The sequence below is a fragment of the Saimiri boliviensis genome, chromosome 15 (genome assembly GCF_048565385.1).
Source record: "Saimiri boliviensis isolate mSaiBol1 chromosome 15, mSaiBol1.pri, whole genome shotgun sequence".
NCBI lineage: Eukaryota > Metazoa > Chordata > Mammalia > Primates > Cebidae > Saimiri > Saimiri boliviensis.
The window spans coordinates 19,602,501-19,621,203 of NC_133463.1; the positions used below are offsets into that span (position 1 = coordinate 19,602,501).

Here is an 18,703-nt window from a genome sequence, read left to right on the forward strand (position 1 = left end):
TGCCTCTGCCTCCAAAGTGCTGGGATTACAGGCGAGAGCCACCATGCCAGGCCCTGATTCACTGATTTGTGAACATATTACATGTTAATGACTTTCTGAAGTTCCGTTTTTTAACTACAGGATAGCAGTCGTCCTAATGTACCACCACCAGATGGCCTCTCTCTAAAATCTACATCCAGTGTAAATGTTGATCACCTTAGAATGAGAAATGAGGAAAGAATGCGAAGATTGAATGAACTTCAGAATAAACCTATTAATACAGGTAAATGGCCAAAGTGTAATGGCTTATAGCAGAATCCTGTATGAACTCTTTAGACTTTCTTAGTCAGGGTTTTCACTAATGTCTGAGGAACAGATGGAATGAGTTTTGAAGTCCTTTGAGTTGTATGGCTCAAGACATAGTAACTACTGAGCAAAACCAGACCTCAGGATTACATTTGCTTCAGATTTTCTCTATCAAAGAGAGTACCCAATTTAGAGTGGAGTCTAAACAGGTAAAATAGTTTTTACTTATTAAATATATCCAGGCTTTGCTTTCAGAAGAGAAAATGTTATATAGTAATCACTTTTACTAAGGTGAAATATTATTAGAAATTAGCTTTAAGACTTTTGGGTTATTTAACACTTCTGCTTTAAGTTTGTAGTACTACAAAGAAATTTTTTACCTCCTTTCTTGGCTTTCCACCATGGCCAAACAAAGCCTCAAAAATCTCTTCATTATGAGTGTATTTTTTTGACTTGCAGGTTAAAGCTAGTCATAGAGCACAAGGCAGGGTGATAAGACACCTAATGATCCACCCTCCTGGCCCTATACCACCCTTTTTTATACCAGTGCTATTAGTCACTGGGATAATGGAATAGTTTCATATTGGTAATAATATTAGTTTTAGCAAGTAGTGGAATGGTCTATTTAGGAAATACTCTTTATAGTGTGTTAATCTACATTACAAAAATCTCAAGATTTTTTAGATTTTTATCTTTAATACTGTGTTAATTTAAAACTGTACTCATATACTAATCTAGTAGTCAAGGTGTGGTGTGTTCTGATGATGGTAATTCCATACCAAACACAAGCAGACATGGTTAATTGATGAGACAGTAGGAAAAGATGTCTCCTTTTCAGCTGAAAAGCATTTTCTTTTAGCCTGAACAAACTGAATTAGTATTTAACAGGAATATATTTGAGAGAGGATAGCATTTTAAGAATCTCTTTCAGAAGGTTTTTAATGTCTAAACTGTTTTTTGTTTAACATTGTCCTTTCAAACAGGAGCTTTTTGTTACGATGTGGATTGATTGCATATCACATTGATAGCACATACCAATCCTTCAAAGACCAGGAGATGTAATTAAAAAAAAAAAAAAAGAAATTGACATCACAGGGTAGGAAGACAGATTTTCCTATTATTACACCTAATAATCAGTAAGATACAGATTGAAGTTGAATACAATCAAATTAAATTAAAAGAATGAAATTAAGAGCTACCTCTTCATGGGCTGACATGGCCTTCTTAGATAGGTGTTTTAAGAATGGAAGTAACTAGTGTTTTCTCAGAATAACCTAATTTCCTTATAGCAGTGTTGTAGGCTGAAGAGTATTCCCCAAACCTTGCTAAGTTAAAAAAATAAATGAAATTTTATGTGTAGCCATTAGGCTTCTCTTGAGGTAACAGTTACAAAATAAGATTACCTCCATTCCTCCAGTTGACTTTGTGTGTGGTGGAGAGTTGCCTTTGATATACTCAGAAACCCTCTGGTTGCTAGTATCATAGAGTCAGGTTACTCAGTTGATCATTTTTTGTTTCACAAAATTGGCCCCTCATGGGCCTGCTCTCCCTCTAAGATAGGGTGGGGTGGGATGAGTTGGAGCAAAATAATCAGTTAGAGTTCAGGACATGACATTGTGGGGAAATGCAGAGTTGTAATGAGCTGGACGACAGGAAACCTGCACTTTTGTCCCCTGCCTGCCACCTGTGTTACCTGAGTCACGTGTCTCTTGCCTCCTGTAGATGACGAGAGTTCACTGGTTGACCCTGATGACATCGTGAAACACATGGGGGATGACGGATCAAACTCTATAGCCACTGAGCCCTGGCTCCGCCCTGGCACCTCAGAAACACTGAAACGCTTCATGGCAGAGCAGCTGAACCAGGAGCAACAGCAGGTTCCTGGAAAACCAGGCACTTTCACTTGGCAGGGCCTGTCAACTGCACATGGTTAAAATAAACCTGTTCTGCACCCAACAGTGCCTTTCAAGGTGAAAGGAATGGTAAATCTGTACAAATATATCTTACTTTTAGCCCCACCTGAAAATTATTTTCCATAAAATTATTTTTGCCGTGATATATATTGTATACATAAGTAAAAGGCCATGATTATTGATTTATATAATAGAACTGTACAGAATTATTTTTGCACAATTTTGTCATAAATGAGGGTGGTAATGAATTTACTATATATATGCATTATAATAGATTCTGCTTGTCATCCTGAAAAACCAGATTCCCTTGTTATGTGCACATTTGCCACTGTTACCTCCATGCAAAATAATTCATTCAGTAGGTACATCTATTGTAGCTGTGATTATTCCAGTTTCTGTGTAATGAGGCAATCAGATGTGCTATTTTCGTGTCATTTGTAGCTGCTGATACAGAAGAAATGAGAACCAGGATTGCTTGTGTTCTTGTGAGCCATATGTTAAATGTTACATCTTTGTGCTTCTATTTTTGTGCCAATAGAGGCATTTGTCTTAAGTTACTAATTTATATGATGTAAATACCTCGATATAAATAAATTTTTATTTTAATTACTAACATCTATTTCTTATGGAGCTTTCTAGATTAGTTTTCTAGAGATTGAAGAGAGGTGGGGACATCCAGGAGTCAAGGACAGAGAGACTGCAGTCTTCTTGTTCCGCCACCATGGACCCTTGGATAAGTGAGTCCATGTGAGTTTTCTAATCACTCAGTAAGTAAGTGATACTTCTAAATAAGGAAAGAGACAAATTATGAAGTTTTGACTTGGATTAGAATCTTCAGAACCATGAGCTGAGAATATCCCCAGGTACTACTTCTCCAGTACTTCCTCTGACATAATTAATGGTAGACAGTATCAAATTTGCCAGAAATTTCTGGTATTTTCAGTTTTGGCTATACTCTATTTTCTAATGAGACCACTGTTTGCTTTACTAGTAAAGATTTGTTCTGTTGTCATCTGAAACTAAGAAGAAAGCCTCTGACTCTTGTAGGAAGAGTCCTGATACTACCCCATTAAATCATCAACTGCCAGGTTGTGGGGAGCATTTAACCCCCAGACAGCAAGGTCACAGGTAGCTCCCAGCTCTAGCATCCAGCTGAGCTTGAACAGAGCTTTTAGGGGTGACAAATATGGCATACTTACAAGTGCATTGTTTAGTAACTGTTCATTATCAGAGAGGTGTGAAAGCAAAGACTGAATCCTTTTTTTTTTTTTTTAAACACAGCCACGTTAGATGATATTGACACATTCCATTTTTGTTTAATGCCGTGTACCATACAACTTCAACTGACTCCTCAAACACACAATATTGCAAACTGCCCTGAAGAGAACTTCAGCTCTTTTCAGCATTCAAGTAGTGTAGCCTAATCCTGGGTTATGAATATGCAAAATACTAAAAGATTTTTGGGCTGGGTATGTTGGCTTATGCCTATAATCCCAGCACTTTGGGAGGCTGAGGTGGGAGGATGACTTCAGGTCAAGAGTTTGAGACCACCCTGGGCAATATAGTGAGATCCCATCTTTACAAAATAATTTTTTTTTAATTAGGCAAGTGGAGTGGTGTATGCCTATAGTCCTCACTACTGGGGAGGATGGAGTGGGAGAATCACGTTGAGCCCAGGAGCTGGAGGCTATAGTGAGCTGTGATCATACCACTGCACTGCAGCCCGAGGCAAGAGAGTGAGATCCAGTCTCTAAAAGATGAATAAATAAAAATTTTAAAACTTGCTTTAAAAACAAATATCCTATCGTTAATAAAGTACAGTGTGAGGGAGGATCTAATGCTAGAAGCTGGAAAGAAAATACCAGAAATGAACAATACTGAATTTGTAGTTCTGGCTGAAAATGTCTTTTCCATAGTTGTTGGCTTTTCTGAAAAAATGGAATGAAACATGGGGGTGGGTTATACAGGTTTAGATTGCACTGATGAAATAATTCAAAAACTTTATTGACCTATAACCTGATTAGAATATGCCAGATGAGAATCAATATTGTACAGAAAGTTGTACAGAATTTTTTACATAGAAAACTTTACATCTGTACCATATACATTTTATCCATTTGAAAAAATTTTCTACATCCACTGTTAATACGGAATGCTTGACAATCTTTTCTTTTAACCATCAGAGCACAATTCACAGTATGAATACATTTCCAGTAAATCTAACCTCCGCAAACCATGCCAGATTTGTTATTTTAATATATTCAACGTTAAATTCTGTACATAAGAGTAAAATCTACATCAAGCCCCACCACCCAAAAGAAAAGAAAATTGACAGCAATCTGGATTCATTTTGCAGTGATTCAAGTTTTTCGGTCCATAAAGGATCATTCTATTTTAATGGCTCATATTTAAAAGCCCTAAGAGAAATATGTTACAGGTAGTTACAGTGAGTAGGGATATTTTCTACCTTTTTTTCCCTGTTGTTGAAGTGTTGGCCACAACAGCTTCTGGGCATGTTAAAGCCTCAAAATTACCACCCCTCAAAAAGGGCAAAACTAAAAATCCGCACAAAATAAAAAAGACAAAGTTCCACCCAAATGTTTAGTGCATTTGACAAAATATTATGGGTATTTAGCAAATGAATAAGAAAATAAAGAAAACAGTGCAGGAAGAACTATATAATGTTTAAGATTTTTATATTACAGACCTGCATCTCTGTACATTTTTCACAGGATGATTACCAGTATCTCAGATAGCCTGAGTGTGCAAAAATCTTCAGAGTAAGAATACCATAGTTGCTAATTATCTTTTACCATGACAATAATTTCTTCTTCTCTCCCCACTCCCCAATTATAAACATTTTATCCTTCAAAATACAGCCCTCCTGAGTTGTACTTCTTGTAGAAGTTCAATCTTTACATCTATAGTTCTTTGGGTAAGTTTCACTTCCACACCTGCCAAAAATATGTGGGGCTCTTCCTGCTGTGGAAGGGAAGGGACCTGTGAGCATGAGCTGATACTGTTTAGACAGGCTTTCTGCTCAACATGAGGCCAACATAACACATAGAATCCACCAGTACTAAAAGGGACTGGAGTGTTGCAAGGTTGAGTTAAGAGTTCGTTCTAAGCATCTTTACCAGCAACTCTCAGACACTGCAATCCAGAGAAATCATTTTTCAGGTAGGAAACCTCAGCTCCAGCGTCCTTTTAAAGAGCGAAGGGATGTAAACGCCAACAAAAATACTGAGTTTTCATCATTGCTTGTTTATTCCAAGTTCCTGTTCAGGTGGTTGTGATATCTGAAAAACTACTCCAATTCGCAGAAAAAATCTTCTAAGAACGGCACGAAGTTCAGGAATCAAGTCAAATTGCATAATTTCACATAAGAGAGGGTAGTAGAATGATGCATGAGCTTTAAACTGCAGGGAAAATGAATTTTTCTGTTAGCAGTGCTTGCAAACTCCAGAGCCTAAAACTGCCTAGAGTCAAACTACTCTCAGGCTCCATTACAGTAGCCAGGAAAGTAAGGTTCACAGCAGGCAGTGAGTCTGGATTGTGGAACTGGGAGACAGAAGTGTTAGAAAAGCTCACTTCATACAAACACGATTCACTTATATATCCTTGTTTTGAAAAACATCTGCCTGTATATCTTTTACAAACTTTTAGTAATTTAAGCACTCTGTTTCCTGGATAATAAGCAAAAGGAAGCAACTGAGTACAAACTAGAGTTTTTGTCTTTTTTTGAGACAGAGTCTCACTCTTGTTGGCCAGGCTGGAGTACAATGGCACGATCTCAGCTCACCACAACCTCCACCTCCCGGGTTCAAGCGATTCTCCTGCCTCAGCCTCAACGGGGTTTCTCCATGTTGGCCAGGCTGGTCTTGAACTCCCAACCTCAAGTGATCTGCCCACCTCAGCCTCCCAAAGTGCTGGGATTACAGGCATGAGCCACCACACCCGGCCTAGAGTTGAATTTTTATAAACTATAGGTTACTGAAATTTTATCTTTTGTTACATAAAATTTTTAGTTTTGGGGAAAATTCTACTTAACACTGCAATATAAAATCTAAACAGTTCTCCAGGCAAAGGTACATAGTTTCACATGTACAGTTCAATATCTTTACTTTGACTGTATCTTTGCAGTAGTTCCTTTATCTCTGAACTCTAGTCTATAGCCTCCTTTCCTACCCCTCTGTGCCCCTCCAGATCCAGGGAAGCAGTGAGACATATGGGGAAAAAAGCCAGCTGTAGAATAACAGAGGCTGGTTGGGGTTTAAAGCCCTTGGCCATTCAAGTATCAGGCCACGCTACTAGGCATTTTAAAATCTATTCTAGGGTCACAGCAAAGCAACCTGTTTCCTTATATGTGAGCTCTAAGTTGCTATTTTTTTAAGAGTAGAATATACATTTTTGAAAACCTTAAATATGCACTTATATTTAGTCACATGTGTATTTTATTTTTACTTCTACTGGTTTAAAATTCTTACATGAGGCCCATTCACTTGGGACTCTGGGTTACTTGGAACCACTAAATATGCCAAAGGAACACCTGCAGCCCAGAGTCCAAGCCCAGGAACCAGATGTAGTCTTAAGTAGAGAGCAGAGTCCAAGGCCATGAGGTGGCTGGACAGCAGTTTTCAAAATGGGGGAAAAGGGGAGACTCCTGGGGTCAGAATGGGAATGTCAATGTTGAGGAAACCCAGGAACTTGTCACGCTATCTCAAGGGATTCTGATCCCTTGCCTATTGAATCCCCTAGAGAACCGCTGATACGTGAACAAAGCTGAGTAAGGAGAGAAAAAAGCGAGGAATGAGGAAGATACAGCAAGGCCACTGGTGGCTCTGCACAAGCAGCAGTGCAGCCTGGGGATTGCCTGATTCATCCCTGAGAGCTCCTGCACAGCGGCTCTGGGACCTGGCGTCCCAACACAAATCAGGCTAGAAATGTGAGGCCGGATTCAGGGCCTCATACTTACCCTATTATCGCTTATCTTAAGAACTTTAGTTAGAAACAAAAGCAGTAAGTTAGTCCAGGCTTCCCGATGACTTTCTGATGTTAGAGTAAGGAAGTAACTTAGCGCTTCACTGCAGACACTGCAAAAGAAAAGGTTTCCTTTAATGTTACTTGCATACCTGCTGGTCCCTATATTCACTGCGAAAGAGCAATCATGAACATAGCAGTGAATATGAACTATTCAAGAATGGGATCTAACCCATGTTAGATCCCATCGGTTTACATTAGCTGGAATGTCAACATAAACATGCTTTTCAAATTGGGAAGAAAACCAAGCATGTTAAAAGAAGCCATTGTAACTTATCAGGAAACCCTCATTTTCCTAATTTTCTAAGTTTCTTTGAATTCAAAGCTGCTGTATGGCAGGTGGTGCATGTGAAGCTTAGTTTCAAGAGATGTGGGCTGGAATCTGAGGTGGCTCTTCTCTTCACTGATCCTTGTGAGGCCCTATATCTTTCTGGGTCTTAATCAGTCTTGTCAATCAAATGGGATAACAAAGTGATCCCTTAAAATTCTAAAATGTATTTAACCGGCCTCAGAACATCTATTCCTCAAGTAGGTATGAAAATACAATGCAGATGACAGTATTATTTCTAAATGGCATGTTTCTTTTTTTTTTTTTTGGAGACAGAGTGTTGCTCTATAGCCCAGGCTGGAGTGCAGTGGCACAATCTCGGCTCACTGCAACCTCTGCCTCCCAGGTTCCAGTTCAAGCAGTTCTCCTACCTCAGCCTCCCAAATAGCTGGGATTACAGACATGAGCCACTATGCCCAGCTAATTTTTGTATTGTTTAGTAGAGACAGGGTTTCAGCATGTTGGCCAGTCTGGTCTTGAACTCCTGATCTCATGATCCGCCCGACTTGGCCTTCCAAAGTGCTAGGATTGAAGGCATAAGCCACCGCGCCAGGCCGGCATGTTTCATTCTTAGCCTGAGTTTACACATTAGTTGTCTTAAAGTAAAAGAGTAAAAAAGTAACACTTAAACTCCAAATATTTTTTTCCAAAGTAAATGCAGGTAGGAGAGTTGTCACTTTCACAAATGATTGTTCTGTAAAAAAGGCACTATCTTATGACATTAGAAAGGCCTAAAAATGATTATCATTGTTTACAGTTTTAAAATTTTAAAACAGAAAACCTCCTTTGTCCTGCATGTTAGACATGACTTGGCTACATGTCACTAAAGCATATTATTCTCTAAGACTGAATTTAATTTTTACAATGTTCTGTGGAACAGGGGCGTCCAGGCCCCAAAGGCTCAGCTCTTGGCGTGGTCCCACCAGTGACCCTTTCCTGCCCAGCACCACATGGCCACCTGGTCAGCAACGGAAACCAGTCAAGAGTCTTACTTCAAAAGCCTCTGCTGGACCTCCTCCCAGGCACTAATGCGGCTCTCATCCATGTACATCCGGAAGAGAATACGCAGCCCACACGCCAGGCTACTGGTCTCCTGCTTCAGAAGGTTGGGCTTGGATTTGCCTTTGAATCCTGCAGATAGGGGAAGTTTCTGGGATTAGTTTGGGAAGGCATGTTAGGTCCAACAGCCCATATGGAGGCACATTATGGTGTGCTCAGTCATCAGCATCTGCTGCTTACAAAGCAGAGCCATAGCAGCCAATGTCAAAGTGATTTCCATGTCCAGAATTCCCTTCCTATTCAAGTTGGGGATATGAGATACAAAAGAAACTTGTGGCCTGCGAAGGTAGAACCCTTCACATGAAACTGCGTTTGAATCCCCATAGACAAAGTTGTAGAAGGAGCTATGTGCTCTGCCTGCACCAGGGCTCTCAGATAAACAGGGGCAATCCCCAGGAGGTGAGAACTGTAGAGGTCTGATGGGTCTGGTGTATGTGGACACAAGGAGGCTCTAACAGCTCAGCAGGAATAGGCCCAGTGGATTGGATTGGTGGCAACAACTTGGTGGTAGAAAGCGGAAAAATAAGTACAGACTACTCTTTCCAAAAGTTAGGTTGTAAAGGGAAGAGAGTGGCACAGCTGTTTTAAATAAGCAAACATAAGCACCAAACCTTTTTGATAGAGTTTGATGTTTGATAAGTATCAGCCTTTTCCTTTCTTTTTCTGTGCCTTACTTTGCTGCCCCTCATCTTCCCAGCACTGTTTCTTTCTTTCTTTTCTTTTTTTAAGACACGGGGTTTCTGTTGCCCAGGCTGAAGGTGAGAGGTGTGATCATAGCTCACTGCAGCCTCAAACTCCTGAGCTCAAGTGATCCTCCCATCTCAGCCTCCCAAGTAGCTGGGATTACAGGTACATAACGCCACGCCCGGCTAATTTTTAATTTCTTGTAGAGACAGGATCTTGTTATGTTGCCCATGGTGGTCTTGAACTTCTGGCCCCAAGCAATCCTCCTGCCTCAGCCACATGAGTAGCTGGAACTACAGGCATGAGTCACTGCACCTGGCTCTATTTCTTAAATTAAAAAATTAACAATGTCACTTTGGATTATAACACTTACTTCGTTTAAAATGTCTAACTTGTTCTAGAACAAATATACCTCATGTCCCAATACATTCACCTTCACTCTGAGCTTTGGCTGTTTCCAGTAAGGGAGAAGCCATTCAAATACACATGCCAGGTTTCGTGTGCAACCTTCATACATGTGTATTTCCTCATAAAAGGACAGCTTTTTATCATGCCAATCAACAAGAAGCTCCAGGTAGGGTAAACAAGATGAAACACCACCATCAGTCAATAGACCAAGGTGGAAAAAATCCACCCAAGTAGTTGTTGGGCTTACCTAGTCCAGAGAAGGGCCTGGTCGTGAGGTTACTTTATTACTGTTAAGGTCAGTGTACATATAGTGACTTACACAGACCTACAATAGACAGTGAGTTCTAATACCTGTATGTACCTGTCCCACATCCATCAACAGTGAACATGAAATGGGAAATGTGCGCAGCTTACCTGCCTTCCACAGAGCAGTCCTCTGTTCGTTGTTGGAATTAAATGCTTTTGCAAATCTATGTGACTCTAATAAGCAGTCCAGCAGCTTAAAAAGTTGTTGTGATGTTAAAAACCGATACATTCCTTGGTCTTGAGTATCAACTCGAACATCAAAGTCCACCGCATCTCTCTTTGGAAAACAAACCACCCCAGGATATACACACAATCACAATAATTTTAGTGAATTCAGAACTCAATGTTCCCCAAAGACCAGTTTTACAAGAAAGCCATAGATACACTCAGCTTGCTCTAACCCAGGTGTCCCCAAACTACGGCCCACGGGCTGCATGCAGCCCCCTGAGGCTATTTATCCGCCCCCCTGAGGCCATTTATCCGGCCCCCCGCCGCACTTCAGGAAGGGGCACCTCTTTCATTGGTGGTCAGTGAGAGGAGCACAGTATGTGGCGACCCTCCAACGGTCTGAGGGACAGTGAACTGGCCCCGTGTAAAAAGTTTGGGGACGCCTCTCTAACCTAACAGAAAGTAAGGGAAGGTCCACCTTCTGTTGCGCGTCCTCGTCCCCAAACACCGCCTCCCATCAGCCCAGCCCCTCCTGGACTCCCAACTCCTTGGCCCTGCGCTTGCTCTTCAGCGCCTCAAATCCTCCCTTCTCTTCTCAACTGCTTTGGAGTCCATGCACCATGATTTTAATTATTCACAACCAACCCCTCACCTCTTAATAATTGACTGGCAAAACTGCCTACTCCGTGTCACCATGTGTGACTAGAGAAAGCAGACTGGTTTCTCTCTAAACCAGTGGACTCTGCTGCCCAGCCCTTGGCAGCCCTTGGCCTAGGCCATGTTCCTGGCCAACCAGCTCACATTTTCACTTCTCAAGTAGCTAAAAGAGTCTTCCAAACCTCATATGGTAGATGACTTTTCTTTTCATCTCAGTGAGAAACCAGAAGCTGGCAGAGGAGGTCCCTCCTACCCTAAATGTACCAGCCTTCCTGCATCCTTAAGCCACCCCCAGCCCTCCCCCTGCTGCCACATGGGAATTCTGTGGGCTTCTACCCCAAGTGATTCCCACTCTGTATGAGGTACTATATCCAGTCACTCAAAAACATGGCCCTAGCAACTGCCCCTCTCTTGCCTACACTGAGTTCTTTCTCTCCCTACTGGAAAGCTCTTACCAGTGAACATGCTGCTATATTACCAATCGGGAGAGCAAAACATAGCAAACCCGTCTCTTGACCTCCTCACACTCTAGCTATCACATTTCTCTGTGCCTTTATAGTGAAACTTACTAACCAACTACTGGCTGAGTCCACATCTTCCCTTCTCTCTCTTCCCATTACAATTATGTTTTTGTCCTTTATTTAACATTTAACACATTGTTAAGGTTCCAAAGTCCTCCAAATAGTTAGAGGGCAAGTCTCAGATGTAGTATCACTAGCCTATCCAGAGCATTTAACAAGCATCTGATCACATGATTCTTCTTTAAGGGTTTTCTTCATCTGACTTCCAGGACAACTGGCACCTGCTTCCCTCCCCACCCTGCATCATGGGTTCTTGTCCTCAGTCTCTGCTAGCTGCTTCAGCTCTAGGATTTGTAGAGGATGAGATCCCTGGGGCTCAGTTGCTGACCCTCCTCCCTGGAGGATGGCTCTAGCCATCCTCACTACCTCCTGATGGGATCCAGTCTCATGGTTTAAAAGGACATCTGTATAATGAAGGCCCCTCAAATTAATTCTGTAGCCTGACTCTACAGCCCAGACCATTACAGCTAACTTCCTACTTAAACAAAAAAAGCAGCAGTCCTCCTATATCCTTACCTGGGCTGCAGCTAAGTTTTCCGCATCTTCCTTCTTACTTGTGGCTGGGAAGAAGACAATGTTGTCGATAGTCTGGATGAGTTCCAGCTGCACAACACATTTAATCAACAGGGCAGCAAACAATTTTTGTTCTGGAAATTCTGTGAGGAAACCCCATCAATGCACATGCAAACAAAAAATTATTTTGAATCCTTTATAATTTCCATGACATTACAATGCTAAAGAAACATTAATATGTATTCACATATCACACTGAGAAGGACATACTGCTTTTGCACACAGGCACTACTCAGTAAAAGTTTAACTGATCTTCAGAAAAGCCTTAGAAAAGTAATTTTTAAAAGACAAGTGCCCTATATGATTTAGAACAAGCTTGTCCAACCCACAGCCCATATGTGGCCCAGAACAGCTTTGAATGCAGCCCAACACAAATTCATAAACTTTCTTAAAACATCATGAGATTTTTTTTTTAAAGCTCATCAGTTATCATTAGTGTATTTTATGAGTGGCCCAAGACAATTCTTCCAATGTGGCTCCGGGAAGCTGAAAGATTAGACACCCCTGATACAGAACAATGAATATGTTCAAGACGTTCCTGCTAACATTTTTTTAAAGTTATTTTTAATGAAAATGTAACAAACGGATAAAAATCTAAAATAAAAATATTAACTGTAAACCCAAGTCCAACCTTTGAAAATAGGGAATAAAGGGGCTGGGCGTGGTGGCTCACGTCTGTAATCCTGGCACTTTCCAAGGCAGTCGGATCACCTGAGGTCAGGAGTTCGAGACCAGCCTGGCCAACATAGTGAAACCTCATCTCTACAAAGCTACAAAAATATTCACCAGGCATGGTTGTGCACGCCTATAATTCCAGCTACTCTGGAGGCTGAAGCAGGAGAATTGCTGGAACCCAGCAAGTAGAGGTTGCAGTAAACTGAGATCATGCCACTGCAACTCCAGCCTGAGTGACAGCACAAGACTCTATCTCAAAAATAAATGAATACATAAATAAAATTTAAAAAAAGAAAATAGGTTGTATGAAAACCTATGACATAAGAAAATAACAGAACAGATCAATGTGAGACAGGAAGTGAGGGCAGCCAAGACTGGATGAACCTATGCAATACTGTGGTTTGGCCACAGCACATGTTTTATTTGGACCCAGATTCATAGTTGTGGCTGAAATTACCTCTTATTTTCAAAGAAATCCATCAGCAAAGAAGTCTATAAAAGTTAAGCCAGGGCCAGGCACAGTGGCTCATACCTGTAATCTCAGCACTTTGGGAGGCCAAGGCGGGCAGATCACGAGTTTAGGAGTTTGAGACCAGCCTGGCCAATATGGTGAAACCTTGTCTCTACTAAAAATACAAAAATTAGTCAGGTGTGGTGGTATGCACCTGTAGTCCCAGCTAATTGGGAAGCTGAGGCAGAACAATCACTTGAACCCGGGAGGCAGAGGTTGCAGTGAGCCGAGATTGCGCCACTGCACTCCAGCCTGGTGACAGAGCGAGACTCCGTATAAGAAGAAAAAAAAAAAAAAAAAAGTTAGGCTGAACATATTACTTCAAAAGTAACCAAACTTCAAAGTAACAAAAGTGCCACCCGTGTTCCCCTCATCAGCTATACACAGCCACATCCCTCTATCCTGAACACATTTGTTCAACAGGGTGTTTCTGACAGTCCGCTGGCCCATGTGGACATAGTCATGAGAGTGCTCCAGTTGTCTGATCATGCCAGCTAAGTAGCTAAGCAATGCAGCAGCACAAGGTTAGAAAAGAGGACTCAACTTCTGAGAGGCTGTTGCCACGTGGCTCAGGGAACCCAGACCATATCACCACACCTCCATCCCAGATTCTCAGGGGCAGCATTGGCAGGAAGCTTTCCAGGAGGCAGACAACTGCCCAAACGGAGCTGCCTACTAGGCAGTCTTGGGGCAATGGCTCCAATGCTGGGTGACTTCCTATTTCTTTCTACTATGAAAAACACTTTACTACAAATTCCCTTTTCTGGCACTAATGTGTGGAAGATAAATTCATGTTTTTGGGATTTTGGAGGGTAGAAAAATAATTGACTTAAATTTATCCTTATTGAGGTCATTAATGAAGGCTCCTTTCCATAGACTTTTCATAAACACTATTCTATTTAACATTTAGTTCTTAGTACTGGATCTCGAGCTAAAAAAACAAAGAAACCTGTGAGTCCTAAGGTTATCTCTTCCTCCAAAATCTTGTCTTCTTAGTCCTTTCTTACAGTGACAGTGGCACGGGCAATCATCCATTCACTCCCTTATTCAAGTCAGAAAAACATCTTAGTCCCTGGGGCAAGAGACTCCTAGTAGCACCTGGACTCCAGAAGGGACTTAGTAGTAGATGGAGGTTTTAAGAGACCTATTTTCATCAGTTCCAACATGAGTTTTTCAGGGATGTTAAAAGAGCTTCCAGCACAGACCTAGACAGTCTTACAGAGGAAGCTGTACTCTCAACAGGGATTCGAAGCTCTTCATATTCACTGGTGCCCTTTCAGACCTGGACAGGGATCCTAACTACAGTCTCACTAGCAAGGACCAGGAGCACTTTTGAAGACAGTATCTATTTGGACAAATTTTAGTCATGACAAGGCCTGACACTGCTAGGGTTATATTAGTCGACCATTTCATTGTCCACACAACAGAGAGCAAAGCAAAGCAGATTTTAACTACGTGGGACTGCAGGCACTGAATCAACTTGACAGAGCAGTGGTGTAGAAAGAATGAGGCTGGTTTGTGCTGTGATTCTTTTTACTGAGTTGGAGAGTCAGATGGCAGTTGGCCTCCCCATCTAACAGGGGAACCACAACATATCCACTAAGGAAAAGAGCACATGGGAGCAGGGTAGCCACTTGTTCTTCCTCCAGCTTTACCTGTTCTGAGTCAACAGGTCCAGGATGAACCTTGCCTAAAAGTCTTCCAGGGGAGCAAGAGTGGAATGTCTGGCCTAAGGATGCTGTCTGAATTGACAGCTGACGGTGGCAGGAAAGCAGAACCCTTGCCCCAGGAGAAAGGACAGTCTCAGAGCAGCCATGTGCACACTTTCCACTGTGGGAAGACCAAGTCCTGCCCTCACAAAGCTAAGTGTGTTTAAATTCAGTCTTGAGGCTGAGAGTGAGAAAAGCCACTCACAATTCTGTCCTCCTGGCCTTTCTCGGTACAGACTGAAGCTGCAAAGGATTCCTATATGAACCATTCTGTTCTTTGGAGAACAGGAATGAAAAATGAAACCAGGCCACTCACTACCACCTCTTTCCCCTTTAAGAAATTAGCAAAATACAGTGACTGAACAAAGAAGCTCCTTTCCAGTAGGATATAACAAAGCCTGTCTTCTCTCAAGAACTGTAAGCACCTAGGATTTAAAAATTCCCTGAAAAAAATTAAATCAAAATGGATCAATGACCTAAATAAAAGTGCGAAAAGAATAAAGCTTCATAGGTGAGGCGTGGTGGCTCACACATGTAATCCCAGCACTTTGGGAGGCTGAAGTAGGTGGATCAGTTGAGGCCAGGAGTTTGAGTTCAGCCTGGTCAACATGGCAAAACACTGTCTCTACAAAAAATACAAAAATCAGCCAGGCATGGTGGCATGTGGCGATAATCCCAGCTACTAGGGAGGCTGAGGCGGGAGAATCACTTGAACCTGGGAGGTGGCGGTTGTAGTCAGACAAGATCGCACCACTGCAGTCCAGCCTTAGCAACAGAGTAAGACTCTGTCTCAAAAAACAAAACAAAAAGAATAAAACTTCAAAGGGGAAATTCTCATGACCTTGGACTCTGACAATGACACCAAAGGCATGGCTAATAAAAGAAAAAAGAAAAATTGGACTTCATCCAAATTTAAAAACAGGCAAAGAATATGAATAAAAATTTCTCCAAATAAGATATACAAATGGCCAAAAAGCACATGAAAAGATGCTTAACATCATTAATAATCATAGAAATGCCAGCCAAAACCACAATGAGGTTCAACTTCTCATCCACTAGGATGGTTGTCATTTAACAACAACAAAAAAGGTGTTGGCAAAGACGTGGAAACACTGGAATTGCTGGTGGGAATGTATGCAGCCACCGGCTATAGAAAATTGCTTGGTGGTTCCTCAAGAAGTTAAACTAGAATCGCCCTATACAAGCTAGCAATTCCACTCCTAGGTAGGTAACACAAAAGAACCGAAAACAGGTATTCAAATGATATTTGTACATAACATCTGTAGCAGCACTATTCATGACAACTGCAGGTGAAACAAACACAAATGTCCATCATCAGACAAATGGATAAAATGTGGTCTATACATTTAGTGGACTATTACTGATAAAAAGGAATGAATTACTGATTCATGCTACAACATGATGAGTCTTGAAAACACTGTGAGAGAAGACAGACACAAAAGTTTATAGTTTGTATGATCCCATTTATATGAAATATGCAGAACAGACAATTCACAAACACAGCTGATTAGTGGCTGCCAGGGGCTGGGGAAGGGAGAAGAGGAAATGGCTGTGTAACAGTTATGGGTGGGGAGGCTCCCTTTAGGAGTGATGAAAATGCTTTGGATCTAGACAGAGGTAGTGGCTGTGAATGTACCAAATGCCACTGAATTATTCACTTGAATATGGTTACTTCTGTTACGTAAATTTCACCTCAGTTTTTAAAAAGTTCTCAAAGCTGTCCTGTTTTCCTGTAAGGAGGCTGTGGTCTTTTCTAGGTGTTATAATTTTCCTTTAGCAAATGAAACTGAATCAATACAGTAAAAAAGTGAAGGGTTCCCCTTATTTGTGAAAAGGTCAGGGAAGGAATACAGGTGACCTGTGTATCCCTGTGTGGAGACAGGGGTGTGGGCAGCAGTGAGGGAAATGGCCAAAGGCTGACTAAGGTTGAGGAGCAATGTGGAGAGAAGGCTTGCTTCTTAAAAAGTAGGGTGCTCCTGGCCAGATGTGATGGCACACACCTGTAATCCCAGCATGTTGGGAAGCTGACGCAGGAGGATGGCCTGAGCTCAGGAGTTCAAGACCAGCCTGGGCAACATAGCAAAACCCTGGTCCCTACAAAAAATATAAAAAATTAGGTGGGCGTGATGAGGCATGCCTGTAGTTCCAGCTACTCGTGAGGGTGGTGAGAGGATCGCTTAAGCCTAGGAGGTTGAGGCTGCAGTGAGCTGAGATCACACTCCAGCTTGGGCAACAGAGTGAGACTCTGTCTCAAAAACAAAAAAAAGAAAAAGAAAAACAAAACACAGAAACAACAACAACAACAAGTGGGGTGTTCCTGCTTAGAAAGCAATAGTTCCTCACTACTTCCCCGTGCAGATGGGTAGAGGAAGGCATGCCAGGCCTTACTTTTGCAGAGAGAACATGGGGTTGGTTGGCATGCAGAAGGGGATGGAGAGAGAAGACTCCGGTGCTTGCTGGTGGAAAAAGCTGACATTTCAGGTATTAACAGAGTTCTTGACCTTCTGTAACAGGGCATCTATCTATCAGAGGGTGTCCAAATTAGGGTAAGCACAGTAAAGAGGTGATGATACAATTATAGTATATGCTTGTTAATAATAAAAGTAAAGCCAAAATTATTGTCCCTTTCCTACGTAAAACACTAATTTATTTTTATTTAGAGAAATAACTCACTTGCTGTAGATTTAATTTTGCTGACTTCTTCATTAACAGCAGAGGCAGAAACCAGTGGTGCTTGTGGTCTGTTATCTACAGATCTTGGCTGAATAGAATCATGAATATCTACAGACTTCTGTGATATTGTATCCTAATAAAAAAAATTATTATAAGTATGGTTAATAAAGTTTATGGGTGAAAATATTTTCTATAATGCTATTTTTAAAAATTATATTATGTCCCTTTGAAAATGATGTTTTACACGTTACAGTTATAACACAATGAGAAAATTATTTAAAATTACCTGTACATAAAGAAAAGCTGACTTTCTTACCCTCATTGGGCTCAGGTTTGATACCATCCAACAGCAACAAATAAAAATGTGAAACTTCAATGTGCAGAGAAACTAGTTAGCAATAGCCACAAGTGTTCATGAAATCTAAACAGAACACTACTTGGCAGAGAGGAGGGGCTGAGCCCAGGGACACTTTTTGCAGGGGTAAATTTAGAAAAGGATCTTCTGTCACCCATAGACCAAGGGACTAGAAAGAACAGTATGAAGTTGACTGTCTAGGAGTGTCATTATCATGAAGAGAAGCTGGCTGCTGGAGTCCAACAGACCTACACAAGAATTAGGCTCTGGTATTATAAAGAGTATAATCTTGGAAAAATGATTAATTTCCCGAGGTGAGGTTTTCTGATCCACAAAGAGATAACATACTTTCCTTGCAGGTTGTTAAGAACTAGAAATAATAAATCCAAAACACTAGCAGCACAGTGTTGGGCAGTAAATGGCAGCTGACCCTACTATTCCTCAGCCTTCTTTCGTTATAAAGGGGCAGCGTACTTGGAGAGGAGAGAACCTGGTTTCAGGAACAGTGCTTAGTCAGCTCTTGTTATTCTGACCTAATGGTCCCAGCCTGCAGCAAGCTTATCTGCATGTAGGAAAGGAAGATGGGCCTGTGTTACCAGAGTTATGATCAAAACAATACTGTTAGCTTAGACTTAAGTGTATTTTAAGGAAGAGATTACTCAGTTCTCAGAATTAAAAATGTATTATCTTACTGAAGATAAATGAAAGCACTGGTTTAAATATATTTGGTCACTGGCCCTCTTGAACACTCTGGTGA

The 18,703-nt window shown here is 41.3% G+C and overlaps 2 protein-coding genes across 18 annotated transcripts in view; one reads left to right on the forward strand and one right to left on the reverse strand.

Annotated features, from left to right (window-relative positions):
* The window catches only part of CSPP1 (centrosome and spindle pole associated protein 1), a 141,829-nt gene extending 139,018 nt beyond the window's left edge, over positions 1-2,811 (forward strand). For 14 of the 16 annotated variants that reach the window (XM_074386729.1, XM_074386726.1, XM_074386728.1 and 11 more), the window contains 2 exons: positions 121-262; positions 2,008-2,811. In XM_074386729.1, the coding sequence (XP_074242830.1) occupies positions 121-262; positions 2,008-2,219 (354 nt within the window). In that variant the 3' untranslated portion in view covers positions 2,220-2,811. Of the gene's footprint in view, positions 1-120; positions 1,382-2,007 lie in introns of all 16 variants that reach the window. The other 2 variants (XR_012514034.1, XR_012514033.1) reach the window with 2 other exon arrangements.
* A 1,370-nt stretch (positions 2,812-4,181) lies between these two features.
* Positions 4,182-18,703, reverse strand: part of ARFGEF1 (ARF guanine nucleotide exchange factor 1) — a 163,312-nt gene continuing 148,790 nt past the window's right edge. For both annotated transcript variants that reach the window (XM_010330735.3, XM_003942896.4), the window contains exons 34-39: positions 17,592-17,724; positions 11,946-12,085; positions 10,132-10,300; positions 8,559-8,697; positions 7,174-7,291; positions 4,182-5,617 (exon numbers count right to left, since the gene is read on the reverse strand). In XM_010330735.3, coding sequence (XP_010329037.1) covers positions 5,453-5,617; positions 7,174-7,291; positions 8,559-8,697; positions 10,132-10,300; positions 11,946-12,085; positions 17,592-17,724 — 864 coding nt within the window. In that variant the 3' untranslated portion in view covers positions 4,182-5,452. The remainder of the gene's footprint in view (positions 5,618-7,173; positions 7,292-8,558; positions 8,698-10,131; positions 10,301-11,945; positions 12,086-17,591; positions 17,725-18,703) is intronic.